This window comes from Globicephala melas, chromosome 12, assembly GCF_963455315.2.
Source record: "Globicephala melas chromosome 12, mGloMel1.2, whole genome shotgun sequence".
Taxonomy (NCBI): domain Eukaryota; kingdom Metazoa; phylum Chordata; class Mammalia; order Artiodactyla; family Delphinidae; genus Globicephala; species Globicephala melas.
In genome coordinates this window covers 14376043-14389219 of record NC_083325.1, presented here as the reverse complement: position 1 = coordinate 14389219, position 13177 = coordinate 14376043, and the positions used below count along the sequence as shown (strand labels likewise).

At 43.7% G+C, this 13177-nt stretch overlaps 1 protein-coding gene and 1 non-coding gene across 3 annotated transcripts in view; both read left to right on the top strand.

Moving 5' to 3' along the window:
* PTCD3 (pentatricopeptide repeat domain 3) overlaps positions 1 to 12774 on the top strand; it is a 31748-nt gene extending 18974 nt beyond the window's left edge. For both annotated transcript variants that reach the window (XM_030837451.2, XM_030837457.2), the window contains 12 exons: positions 659 to 803; positions 1459 to 1509; positions 3623 to 3712; positions 3974 to 4002; positions 4932 to 5038; positions 5962 to 6040; positions 6139 to 6229; positions 7815 to 7900; positions 8369 to 8517; positions 10005 to 10046; positions 10470 to 10628; positions 10913 to 12774. In XM_030837451.2, the coding sequence (XP_030693311.1) occupies positions 659 to 803; positions 1459 to 1509; positions 3623 to 3712; positions 3974 to 4002; positions 4932 to 5038; positions 5962 to 6040; positions 6139 to 6229; positions 7815 to 7900; positions 8369 to 8517; positions 10005 to 10046; positions 10470 to 10628; positions 10913 to 11003 (1119 nt within the window). In that variant the 3' untranslated portion in view covers positions 11004 to 12774. The remainder of the gene's footprint in view (positions 1 to 658; positions 804 to 1458; positions 1510 to 3622; positions 3713 to 3973; positions 4003 to 4931; positions 5039 to 5961; positions 6041 to 6138; positions 6230 to 7814; positions 7901 to 8368; positions 8518 to 10004; positions 10047 to 10469; positions 10629 to 10912) is intronic.
* LOC115842569 (small nucleolar RNA SNORD94) lies at positions 9431 to 9566 on the top strand. Its single transcript, XR_004035358.1, has one exon. It is a non-coding gene; the product is annotated as a small nucleolar RNA SNORD94 (small nucleolar RNA).
* Positions 12775 to 13177: the final 403 nt, after the last annotated feature.

The following is a 13177-nucleotide window of genomic DNA, read 5'->3' as shown; positions in this document are numbered from 1 at the left end:
TCGAGCCCTGGTCCAGGAAGATCCCACATGCCGCAGAGCAACTAAGCCCGTGCGCCACAACTACTGAGCCTGTGCTCTAGAACCCTTGAGCCACAACTACTGAGTCCACGTGCCACAACTACTGAAGCCTGTGTGCCTAGAACCTGTGCTCCACAACAAGAGAAGCCACTGCAATGAGAAGCCCGTGCACTGCAACGAAGAGTAGACCCTGCTTTCCAAAACTAAAGAAAGCCCACAGCAGCAACAAAGACCCTATACAGCGAAAAATAAAATAAATTAATTTTTTAAAAAGATTGAAATCACTGGATTGAAGTGACAGGAATAGAAACCGTGTTATACCATACTGCGCATGTAAAAAAGGAAAAAACGCAATCCATTCTAGTCTGCTCTCTTGCTTCAGTCTCAAACTCACTGGGCCGCTAAAGACAGTTGGGACACCTTGATCACATGCTGTCAGGGTAACTGATGGAGGGGCTTCTCTAAGGGGCAGAGTTACTTGTCCTGCTAGTTACTAGATAGTTCTGAAATTGGGGATGTATTTATAAATCTACTTTAAACATAGGCAGAGACCCCAAGTCTTTTTTAGTATGTTACATTAGTTTATTGGATAAATTTCCTACCAGCCATAAAAAATACTTCCTGCTTTTGATTCAACTAGGACCTGTTGAAACAAATGGTTGCACAGAACGTGAAACCCAACCTACAGACTTTTAATACTATTCTGAAATGTCTCCGACGATTTCATGCAATTGGAAAATTGCCAGCCTTACAGACCTTACGGGAAATGAAAGCCATTGGAATTGGTGAGGATGTGTCCTAGTGTCCCTCACTGAAGACAGTGCTGACCAGAGGTTTCAGGTCCAGACAAGCAAAAAAGAGACTGTAAACTCTTTTGCTGTTTACATAGTATGTTGGGAATTTCCTTTCTAGCACATTTTAATTACGTGTATTTATTATGATGGGAACTCTTTTATCATCTATAGGAAGTTACATTCTTTTAGTATTTTAGGTACTTTTTTATGGCTTTCTTAATTCTAGGGAGAATTGTTCTCCTACAGTTGGCTGGTTTTAAACTCGTGACATTTTCTAGCATAATTAAGTATTTGAACCCAGTTGTGTGCTAGTGTGTTGTATATTTTTCAGTAATTACTTTATTGAAGGATGTTTTGGGAATCAATTCACTTTGGTATGCTTTAGTTTTCTTAAATGAAACTCATTGTGCATTGGCTGTAATAGGTGTCTGGACTTTCTAAGAGGGATTCAATCTCTGACACCTTTCCATCTTTACATTGATCATATGAGCTAGCAAATGTCTTTGTTCAGAGGAACAGAAATGTATCTTTTACTTAAATACCAACATTAATATGTTTTTAGATCAGTGTGCCTCAGTGAGCTGTATTTTGTATAGCTGTGTTTGACTTATTTTATTTTTTTCCTCTATGTACCTGGTAATATAAGAACCCTCGCTTGCAACGTATCACTATATTATTCAGCTGTTTTATCAACATGGTATGTATGTCATTATGCTACTAATTTATGTAGAAATTAGGCTAACTTCACTGCTTATGAATTAAGACTAGACAGTTCACAAAATAACATTGTCTACAGCCTGAGCAAACCGTTATTCTTGAGGAGAGTAACATCTTGTTTGTGATGTAAAACTTGAGCTGGAGGGGAGGGAGGTCATTAAACGTACTAACAAGGATGGTGGGGCTTCCCTGGTGGCACAGTGGTTAACAACCCGCCTGCCAATGCAGGGGACACGGGTTCAAGCCCTGGTCCAGGAAGGTCCCACATACCACGGGGCAACTAGACCCATGCGCCACAACTACTGAGCCTGCGCTCTAGAGCCCGTGAGCTACAACTACTGAACCCATGCTCCTAGAGTCCATGCTCCGCAACAAGAAAAGCCACCGCAATGAGAAGCCCACGCACCGCAACGAAGAGTAGCACCCGCTTGCCGCAAGTAGAGAAAGCCTGTGTGCAGCAACGAAGACCCAGTGCAGCCAGAAATAATTATTTTTTTAAAAAAAAGAAAGGATGGTGTACAGTTTTGGTCAGGAGAAACTAGTCTGGAGTTCCTTTTGCTCTCCAGAGCTGTGCTGTCCAATACAGTAGCTACTTAGCCACACATGGCTATTGAATTAAAATGAAATAAAATTAAAAATTCCTTCATGGCATTAGTGCTCAGTAGCCGCTTGTAGCTGCTGGCTACATGTTCAGCGATGCAGGTGCAGGGCATTCCCATCCTTGCAGGAAGCTGCTGGACGGTGCTGCCCCACAGTAACCTTAACTTTCTTTTGAAACCTCATGGGAGAACCTTGAGGCTCTGTCTGTCACCTAGTTTTAGGTCAGCTGTGCTCTATTGAATGGACTTTGGAGCAAGGCACACCTGAGTTGAAATTTCACCTCTACCATTTACCACCTGTGTCAGAAGGAACTGGATACCTTACCTGAGTGATGCCATCACGGTGTAATGATGAAATGAATTATGCACAGTGTCCTGTCCTGTGCTTGGAAGGCAGGTAGTAGGCACTCACAGTCTGTTGGTTCCTATCCATTTGCCCCAACCTGAGAAAGAACCTCTGGGTTCAGAAATGACAATTCTAGTCCTTCTGTCCTGTGGTAGACTTTATGTGTGAAAACAACAGAAAACCTCGATTATCTGTTTTGGAGGGCTAGTTTTACAAAATTCACATTCTCACCTGTCGGGAAGTAAGGGCAGTTAACTGACTTTATCTTGAAGACAGGTGAACAGTTTCCATGGTAATTCTGTCTTCCAAAATTTTACTCAACTTTGGTGTCATTTTGCTGAAACTATTATTTCTGACCCCAAAGCCTATTCCATTTCTCCTCAACATCACATATCACTTTGGTTCCGTTGCTAACTAAAGTCATTGGTACTTGTACTTCCTAAGTAATACCCAGGGCTGTGGGGGGAGGAGTGTTGGTGTGTCTGAGGGATATAAATTGGCTGCCTGTAATAATAATTTCTAGGAATTTACCCAAAGGAGAAAGCCTAAAATAATGAAGAAATGATACATATAAAATAGGTTATTATAAAACTAACAGAATAATTAGGATTGCTAACAAATGAAAACATGCTTGAGGAACTTCAAAAGTACATCTGTGCTGTCACGGAAAGTATATTATCACTTGCATATGGATAAGGTGGGGAAGGGATGTGGATTAATAATGTGAAATGTTTAACTGGAAATGTCATAGTTGCATTTTAATTCTACAGTTTTCTTTTTCTTGGCTCCCATCCTGGTTATATTTAAAAGGAGCGCAAATGTTTATTAGCAAAAACGTGTTTGTTTTCTAAGTATGCAGGCTTAGTGAGGGTCTGTCTGTCTCCTGTTTCAATGCAAGTTGACCTTGTGAGGAGCCTAAGAAGGAAGGGTGGAGTCTTTGTTGGGAGCACCTGTAACTGTCCCAGGTCTTGGGGAGAGCTGCACTCCGTGCAGAGGGTGCGCTCGTTGCTCGAGCAGGGATGTGCCCGGCCAGCTCCGTGCCTTGGGTGGAGGAAGGAGAAATGCGGCCTTAGGACTAGTTCTGCACACCCGGTGGTTGTACAGGAAGTGAACTCATGAGAAAACCCAGTTGCCTTCTTGTTCTGCAGAAAACCCTTCAAAAGGATCGTCCCTCATCATCTATGACATCATGAATGAATTAACGGGAAAGAAATTTTCTCCAAAGGACCCGGATGACGGTATGTACAGAAATTGCTTGTATAAGACAGAGAGCCCTGTTTTCCTGACTGCCGGGTATTAGAGCCTTGTGAGGACAGGGTTTAATTTAGCTTAGTGATTCTTGGAAGCTGTATGCTTCCTGTGCTTCCCCTCCTGAGTTTTTACGCCGTTAGGTTTGTCTTACACGTTACCAGTTTTGTTGCCAGGATTTTTATTAATGTTACTGACTTGAAAACGTTTTATCCATAGTAACCAAGGCTCTTGTGAACTTTGATTTTCAGATATGTTTTTTCAGTCAGCCATGAGGGTTGTAAGTACAATTTCTTGCTTAACTTTTGTTTTCCTTTTTTCTTTTATCCATCTCCTAAATTCATCGTTGGGGAGGTGGGGGGATTCTCCCTGATTCTTTCACTTCCTGACTCTTACTTATATTCATGTCTTTAGTTCTAATTTTTATTCCTCTTAAATCTCTACAAAGTCACAACATTCCTGCCCTGTGTTTATTGTATACATTTTCTTTTTTCATACCTTTCTTCAGAAAGTAAGGTTTGAAAGTAAGGTTTCAGAGTATTTCATATTTGCCTATTGGTAACTTTTTAAATTGATGGTTTTTAAGTTTGGTTTTTCATCTTATCATACTAATCACAGGAAAATTTTCAAGCAGTTTCAGAATGAATTAGCATATCCTATTATCCCCTAAGGATATATATTATTATATATATATTATTCCCTAAGGACAGTTGCTTTACATTTTAGTGAGTGTCCTTCCAGGTTTTCTCCTTTGGTTATTCAGACATGCACGTCCAGACTCATTTCCATGTTATCTTGTTTGTTGACAGCAGTACAGTTATTTCACAGGAGGGAAGGACTTCTCCTGTGGGTGGGTTTTGGAGTTACTTCATGGGTTTTTTGCCAGTATAGTGATGCTGGAGTGAGCACTCCAGCTGTCTTGTGCATGGCAACCAGGTGTTTTCATATAGTTACTAAATATAGGTATAATTACTAGATTAAGGTTATTTTGTTTTAAATTTCACAGAACTTGGTGATTTGTTTTGATTCCTCCCTCCCCCCCATTTTCTTGTAATTCATTTGCTGTCAACCAATAATAATGTTAAATCAGCATAGATGTTTCCGCAGGTAACTGTACTTCTTTATATAATGAGCTCTTTATGTAATGAGCCACTGTTGGGCTGATAAGGATCGCAGAATGATGCTTATTTACTACTTGTAAATTTTCAGTGCTCATCTCTCAGAGATCTAGAACTTGCTTACCAGGTCCATGACCTTTTAAACACTGGAGACAACCGGAAATTCATTGGACCGGATCATCGGCGTTATTTCTACTAGTAAGTGTATTGGAAATGTATCCTTCTGCATTAACGGAGCACCTGTATGCAACCAGTAGTCAGTTCTGCCAGTGGGAGGCTATTGGTGGCCTAATTTTAGGCAGCTTGACCCTGACGTAACAGTGTAAGTTAACTGAACACTTGAAGAGTCAAGCAGTGAGTCAAGCAGTGGTAAAACTGATTTGTCAGACTGAGATGTCTGCTGTGTATCTTTTAAGCTGTTTTTATTTGTGACACTTTGGGGGTTTTTGTTGTTGTTTTTGTTTGTTTTTTTCACCGCACAGCGTGCAGGATGTTAGTTCCATGACCAGGGATCTATCCCACAACCCCTGCAGTGGAAGCGTGGAGTCTTAACCACTGGACTGCCAGGGATGTCCCTGTAACACTTTAAATTCATATATCTTTTCCCTGTAAACCCTCCTATTTTATGTTTTTGAATTCATAGGAGGGTGGGTCCCTAAAGATTTCATTGCAGCCTCATTTGTTTTTGAAGATGAACATGTTGGAGCCCAAAGAGACTCCTTAAATGGGTTTGCTTTTAAACAGAGAAAAACCAGAACTTAAGGAGGCAGACTGTTTATAGGTGTGTGATGGTTCTCTTCTATGTGGTCCAAATCCTCGCTTTACGTTGAACGCTTTTAAAATGAATAGGAGATCTGCTCTCTCCTCACCATGAGCTGAGAGTATAACCAGGAGGTGGCATCAGTGACTGGTTGAGGATTAGAAGGTGTTAACTGGGAAGTCCAGAAAGCACAGTTAGCAGCACCTCCTGGGTCCAGCATTGGCCTGTGTAACTTGAAATTGTGTGTAACTTACTGTCTTTAAATTTTGTGTAACGCGTCATCATATGACTGTGCTGTAATTTTGTCATTCCCCTATAAGCACGGATTTTAAACTAAACATGCTTTCTTTCTCCATTACAGTTCCAAGTTCTTTGGTTTGCTTTGTCTAATGGAACAAATTGATGTCACCTTGAAGTGGTATAAGGACCTGATACCTTCAGTAAGATGATTCATTACTTACCATTTATCATTGTAGATGTTTGTGGTTGTCTTTGCTGAGTAACACTTAAAAAATGTATTTGTATTTTTCTGAATCAGGTATTCTTTCCACATTCCCAAACACTGATAGATCTTCTCCAAGCATTAGATGTGGCCAATCGGCTAGAATTGATTCCTCAGATCTGGAAAGGTCAGTTTCAGCTTATGTGTCCCGACCCATCTCATTTTGTCTTATGTTTTGATTAACAAGCATGTTAACACTGTTAGGGAAGAAAACTTCCTTTTTTTTTTTTTTTTTAATTTATTACTACTCTTTATTTATGTTTTGGCTTTGTTTGGGTCTTCCTTGCTGTGCGCGGGCTTTCTCTAGTTGCAGCGAGAGGGGGCTGCTCTTCGTTGCGGTGTGCGGTCTTCTCATTGCAGTGGCTTCTCTTGTTGCGGAGCATGGGCTCTAGGCATGCGGGCTTCAGTAGTTGTGGTACGTGGGCTCAGTAGTTGTGGCTCGCAGGCTCTAGAGCACAGGCTCAGTAGTTGTGGCGCATGGGCTTAGTTGCTCCGCGGCATGTGAGATCTTCCCGGACCAGGGCTCAAACCCGTGTCGCCTATGTTGGCAGGCGGATTCTTAACCACTGTGCCACCAGGGAAGTCCCCAAAACTTCCATTTTTGACTAAATTGAATGCAGTAGTTGAGGTCTACTTCAGGGTCATTTGCTCATGTTACATATTGGATTGCGTGAGTGACAGTGTAGTGGAAAAGACCTAAATTGGTTCCTTTGTGACAAGAAAAGGCTGGGTTTTGTGCAGTTGTGTGACATCAGTGTTAATTACCTGGGACACCCAAAATATCAACCCCCGAAGCCTGTACCGTTCGTTCCTCTATACCATGTTGCATCACTGTGCTTCAGTAGCTAACCAGGGGCTTCTCTGGTGGCGCAGTGGTTAAGAATCCGCCTGCCAGTGCAGGGGACATGGGTTCAATCCCTGGTCCGGGAAGAGCCCATATGTCGCAGAGCAAGTAAGCCTGTGCGCCACAACTGTTGAGCCTGCGCTCTAGAGCCCGCGTGCCACAACTGCTGACACCCGAGCACCTAGAGCCCATGCTCCGCGACAAGAGAAGCCACCGCAATGAGAAGCCCACGCACCGCAAGGAAGAGTAGACCCCGCTCGCCGCAGCTAGAGAAAGCCCGCATGCAGCAACGAAGACCCAACGCAGCCAAGAATTTTAAAATAAGTTAAATAAATAAATTAAAAAAAAAAAAGTTAACAGTCAGTGATACTCAGGTTTCTAAGAAACAGCCATGACTGTGGGTTTGTGTGTGTGGTTGTGTGTAAATTGGCTGCAGAAGATGCTGTATGTCATCCGCTAGGTGACTGATCATAAACTCAGTTTCCGTCTGCCTCAGGTTGCCTTGAGACAGAGACTATAGCCCCGCCCTCCTACCTTACAAGGCTGCTCTAATGATAGTGTACGAGGACTACTGACGATTCCCACGTGCTGTAGAACTGCGTGGAGCTGGTGGCTGCTGGAGTGTGGTGCACGTGCCGTGCTAACACTTGCCTGGGAGCACGTTACTGGTGCTGGCTTTCACTGCTCATTTGTCCTTTCCTACCATGAATCATCCTGCTAGTTTTCTGGAATCCTGGAATACATGTCAGCAATGTATGTTCACCCCTCCAACCAAATATGGGTGACTGCTGACAGTGGACAAAGGTCAGCCAAAGAGTCTTGGTTTTACATGCCAGTGACTTCTCACTCTGTTCTTTTTTGTTTCTAGATAGTAAAGAATATGGTCATACTTTTCGCCGTGACCTAAAAGAAGAGATTCTGATGCTTATGGCAAGGGATCGGCACCCACCAGAGGTAGGCTTGTGTTGACACTCAGGTTTTGCTGTCGTTATTAGGTGTATACTAACCAGTGTATCCTCTAATACTGACAGCCGGTGAGGGTCATTTCCATGGTTTTACCTATCATTGTGGAGAATTCTGCCATCTAAAGTCACTCTTATTCCTCTAGTCCAAAGCAAGCAGCATGAAAATGGATCCTCTCGATCCTGACAGTTAATAGCAGCTTGCCTTCTTGTAAATTTCTCTCTAAAAAGAAAACCCGTAGTTGGATTTGAAATATGTGGCTGATCCCATTATTACCCCAGGGCAGAGTGCTTTGCTTTTTTTTTTTCCTTAAATACTGTATTACTGTGTGCTGTACATGTGATGTGTTCCAACGGTAAAATGCATTGCTTACAAATTTTAATGGTCCTATGGAGTCTCCCGAACTTAAATTCTCATAAAACCAGTTGGGCATTTCCGCTGACTCTCAGAGCGTCTCAGCTGCAGGTGGCGTTTGCTGACTGTGCTGCAGATATCAAATCGACTTATGAAAGCCAGGATGCCAGACAGACGGCTCCCAGTTGGCTGGCCAGCTCTCTGAACCACATAGCCGTCCTCTTCTTAAGGGCTGGGAGAACCCAGGAAGCCTGGTGAGTACAGTACATGCCACACATGTCACTGGAAGCACCTGTACTTGGATCTCAGAGAACGTTTACCCGGTCATTAGAGTTTCTCTAATTTGGCTGCACACTGTGTAGTTTATCAGGAGACAAATGAGTTTTCTACGTACTGTGTTTTCTATAGGAATTTCCAAATACCAACTAAAAAAGCAAACTTGGGGAAGAGGAACCAGTATACATGATGAGTTTAAGAGAAGGTGTGGTTCAGTGGGCTCATTCTCTTTCCGTTTTTGTTTTCTGTATTTGTGGGCGAGTCACTTCTCCGTTCACTTGAGTAGAACAAAGTGATTAGAGAATCTTAATTTTGAAAATGTTTTGGTCATTTGGTTTATTCATCTCATGGGTGCTTCTCCGCCCCCCCCACCCCCCAGCCTAAAATGCGGGCTGTGTACTGGGACTTCCGGAACCTGGCATTTTACCAGTTTACTAAACCTGGCCTTGACTAGAACCTGTCTTTGGTTGGTGCCACTGTATTCTAGTTCTGTGTGTTCATCAGCACTTCACTCACATACTAATTTCTGGTGTTTAACTGTGAATAGAGACGTTATGCATAGTCGTTTTTCCAAAAGTGGAGAAGTCAGTGAGAGTCCTTGCTAGGGGCGGTTCCGATGTGTATTGTTTTGGATATAACCGTGTGTTGGTGTTAAGAGCCAGTGACAGGGCTTGTTGTGCCTGGCTGTTCACTAGAGAGGACCTTAATTTGAACATGATGGTCAGTCCACGGTGTGGATGTTTGCTCTCTCCACGAAAGGCTGCTAAAGGTTTTGCTGCCTCCTCTGATCATAACTGGTGGCAAATCACACAGCCGGCTACACAGCTGCTGACAAACATTTGATGCTTGGACTTGTCGACTAGGGCAGGTTGACACACGCTTGTTATGAATCAGGCTGTGATGATTGGCGCAGGGGTACGGACCTCAGCTGATCATGGGAGCTGAGTGTATGTGTTTGTCCTTTGTCCTGCGTGTGGCAGGATGACGGCAAGCACTTACATGAGACTGATGCCTTAATCTGAGCCTGCTCTTCATAACGTCGTTTTAGGACACACTGAGCTCACACTGGATTGTAAGAGGAAAGAGATCAAATTGTATTTGCGTCCCTCTCTTCCCACTGCCCACATGATATCATACATTCCCTCCCTGGGGGGACAGAAGTGATCCTCTGGAGGATATGCCTCAGCAATTCTCAATGCTGGCAACAAAGCAGATTTGCCTTTGAAATTTGTAATGCTATGTGCATATATGAAATTTGGGAAGAGGGGGCTGAGGCACCTGGGGTGATTCTGATGGGAAGATAGGGCTGGGAGCTGGTGGAGCTCACAGACGTGTCTCCAGGAGCTTCCCCTCTGCTTGTCAGGAAGGACACTTGGTCTCTGAGTCCAGGAGAAAAGCTATGGTCATTCGGTTGCCTTCTGTTCTATTAGTATTCATAATCTTTTTCCTATCTCATCTTGAACAGGAAAATGCTGGGGCTTTTCAGGAAACATAATAAGATCCCTGGGTAAGTTCAAGTTAACAGGGCTGCCTGGGGACATCCTGGATTAGCCACATGCGTTTAACTCTTATTGGGGGAAGGGGGTTGGAATTTCCTCACATACCTCAGCCATGGCAATTGGGCACTTTTCTGTTAGGCAGGTAGGTGATCGGTCACTCCTACCATCTAAGGCACCCTGAGGCAAGCGCTGTTTTTTTCAATCTGTGCTCAGTGATCACAGCACGCTGGGGATACATTGGCTGGATCCTCAGTGAAGGCATAATGAACCAGTGTTCATTGTTTATTTGGCCCTTTAAAGTCAGACTCCATGTAACTGTCTGCAAAGCTACTGTTGAGGATTTTATGACTGATCTTTGTAAGGTACTAGATTTTGTATGTGAATCTTTGAGGGGTTTAGTTAGGGAATGTTGACATTTTTGCCTTTCACAGGAATGAGCTGCTGAATGAGTTTATGGACAGTGCAAAAGCATCCGGCAGCCCTGCCCAGGCCATTGAGATAGTGAAGCTGGCAGGTGCCTTCAGCTTACCTATTTGTGAGAGCCTCACCCAGAGACTAAGGGCTGACTTCACCCTCAGCCAGGAGCAGAAGTAAGTGCGTCCTGTATCATCACCATCAAGGAAAGTTATGAAAATGGAGCAGACCATTTGTCTGTCTGCCCATTCAGATGTTTGTAGCTTTCTACCCCCTGAACTTCCTTTCCTTGCAGAAAGTCAGGATTTAACGATATTTTTCGTTTGTCATAAAAGTCAGGGAGGCCTATAGGTTTATTTGCTGGTTGGAACCTTTCCCTTTGTTGCTTTAGTGCAGCTGCAGAGTCCCCCAGCCCCAAGCCTGAGTTGCAGTGTAACCCTCCCATTTATTTTTCTTACAGGGAAGCCCTGGGAGATCTAACTGCATTGACCAGTGACAGCGACAGTGACAGCAGCAGTGACAGTGACAATGACGTCGGCGAAGGCAAATAAAAGTGGTCGAATCAGGAGCTACTGTGGCCTAGCGTGGCTGTTGTGATTACACTTGAGAACTGAGATGTTAGTATTTAATTGTAATGTGAAGAAAACAAGAGAATACAGATTTGGTGAATCTTGATAACAACGCTCACTTGTTTACGTTTAATTCCTGAACTAAACCATCCATGCCAGGGTTCCCACGTGAACAGAAAGGGCACTGCCGTTTTCATTTCTTTGGACACACGTTGTGATGTTAAGCTCCGCACAACTGCAGTGTCTGTCAGCTGATGTCGGTGTGGTTTGCCCCTCCCCCAGTCCCCTCCATTGGGGACTGTAGCCTTTGTTGGCTGATGCTATGACCTGACACTTCCTCCGACTCAGAAAGCGTCTAAAGGAAGTTTTTGTACAATTACATCACAGTTGATACTGGGTCAGTAGTAGCCAAATTCAGGGATATTTATATGTGGGAAATTATTAATCTTAGAACTGATTAAACAACATCAGGAGTTTAGGCTGCACAGCTGGGAAGATGCAGACTGGAAATAAATACTGTAACTGAGGTACGTATGTATGCATTTCCATTATTTTTATAGAATAGCCCACAGCCTCCCACTAGGCTTGGGGCTTGCACGAGAGTTTCATCTCCCCCTTTCTCTCTGTGAGTGTGCTGGCACCTTCAGTTGTGCTGTACTTAAAGTGGCCTAAATGTATGTGATGACAAGAGGATTGAAGTGTCTTCTTGACATAATTGTGTATTGCTGGTAATCGAGTAGGTCGAGAACCTCTACTCCAGCCTCTCTCATGACTGGCAAGTGGTATGGGAAGCAAACAGGAGCTTGTGAGGCTTGCAGGAGCTTCACAAGGGCTTCTAGCGCAGGCTGCTTAGCTCATAATCTGATCGCCAGATCTACCCAGGCATCCCAGGAGTTCTCGGATGAGCAACTTCATCCTTACCCTGCCGGGGTTGCCATTTATGGGCTACTGTGTTGTACATGTGTCTGTAACATGTGCCTGTCCCCATCTCCATTTGGCTATCCTCTGGCCAGGACCCAGTCAGTCATACATCCTCAGAAACCTAAGTATTGACTCATGTTTTCTCCTAGATCACCAGAATTTAAGACATCTAAGTGAGAGACAGAGGGCAGGGGAAGTGACAGCAACTAGCTACTTAAGTATTCATGTGCATCGCCCCAGTAGCCCCTTGACATAGCAAATGAGCAAAAGGGATAGGTAGGGCAGATTAGCCTGTGATCTTGCCTTAAAACCTGCAAAGAGAACTTGGCTGCCTGGAAGCTTCTGTAAACTTGGCCCCTCCCTTTCCCTCTGGTTCATCAGCACCTGGAAATGGCTGATTCTTCTGGGCCGAGTATGCATTCAGTGCAATCCTTACAGATGGAGAACACTTACATTGCCGGGGAATCCTGCCAGAGAACAGTCCTCAGCATCGTGCTTTGCAGCTATGGCGTTGATGGGGGAAAGGTCCATCTGGGCTGATGGCACGTGAATTTGTAGTGGACTTTCCAAGTGGGTGATGTTGTGGCCATGTGGTCTTAACTCTGTGCTACAGACATTCCAGATTCCTATTGTGGGCAAAACAACTGCTTCCAGCTTTTCAGAAAAAAATTAAGGAAAGCCTGTAGGATTGGTCTCCATTCTCTCTTTACCCTCTAATAGTATAAGGTGTTCTGTTTTTCTATGCCAAAGTTAATAACCTATCAATTTTGGTTTGGGTTCAATAGAACATTTGAGTACTCTTAATAAAATGGATTGTCTTACATCCTTCAAACTGCAGGGTTTGAAATCAGTTTTTGCAGAAGGTGACTAGAATATTTTAATGAAACGGATTAGAAAATTAAGTACATTGCATACGTTCAAGTTGTGTGACATTCTTACAGCACCACAGACACATGCATATTGATAAACACGTGTAAGTGTACCTGACGGCGATGTAAATTATTTTACTGCTGGTAAAAGGACGCGCTGTAAGGTGGCAGTCACCAGGAGTGTGGATGGGCAGGGCAAGGTTTACAGAATCACTTAGATTAGATCTCAGTGGTAGAGTGGCAGTTTACCCGAGAAATGGGCATACTTTATTCGGTTGATTAAGGCGGTGTGCTAGGACATGGAGTGAGCAAATGTAAGGTACACAAAGTGGGGGTGAAGGAGGCTCCAGCCTGGCCCAGGAAGGA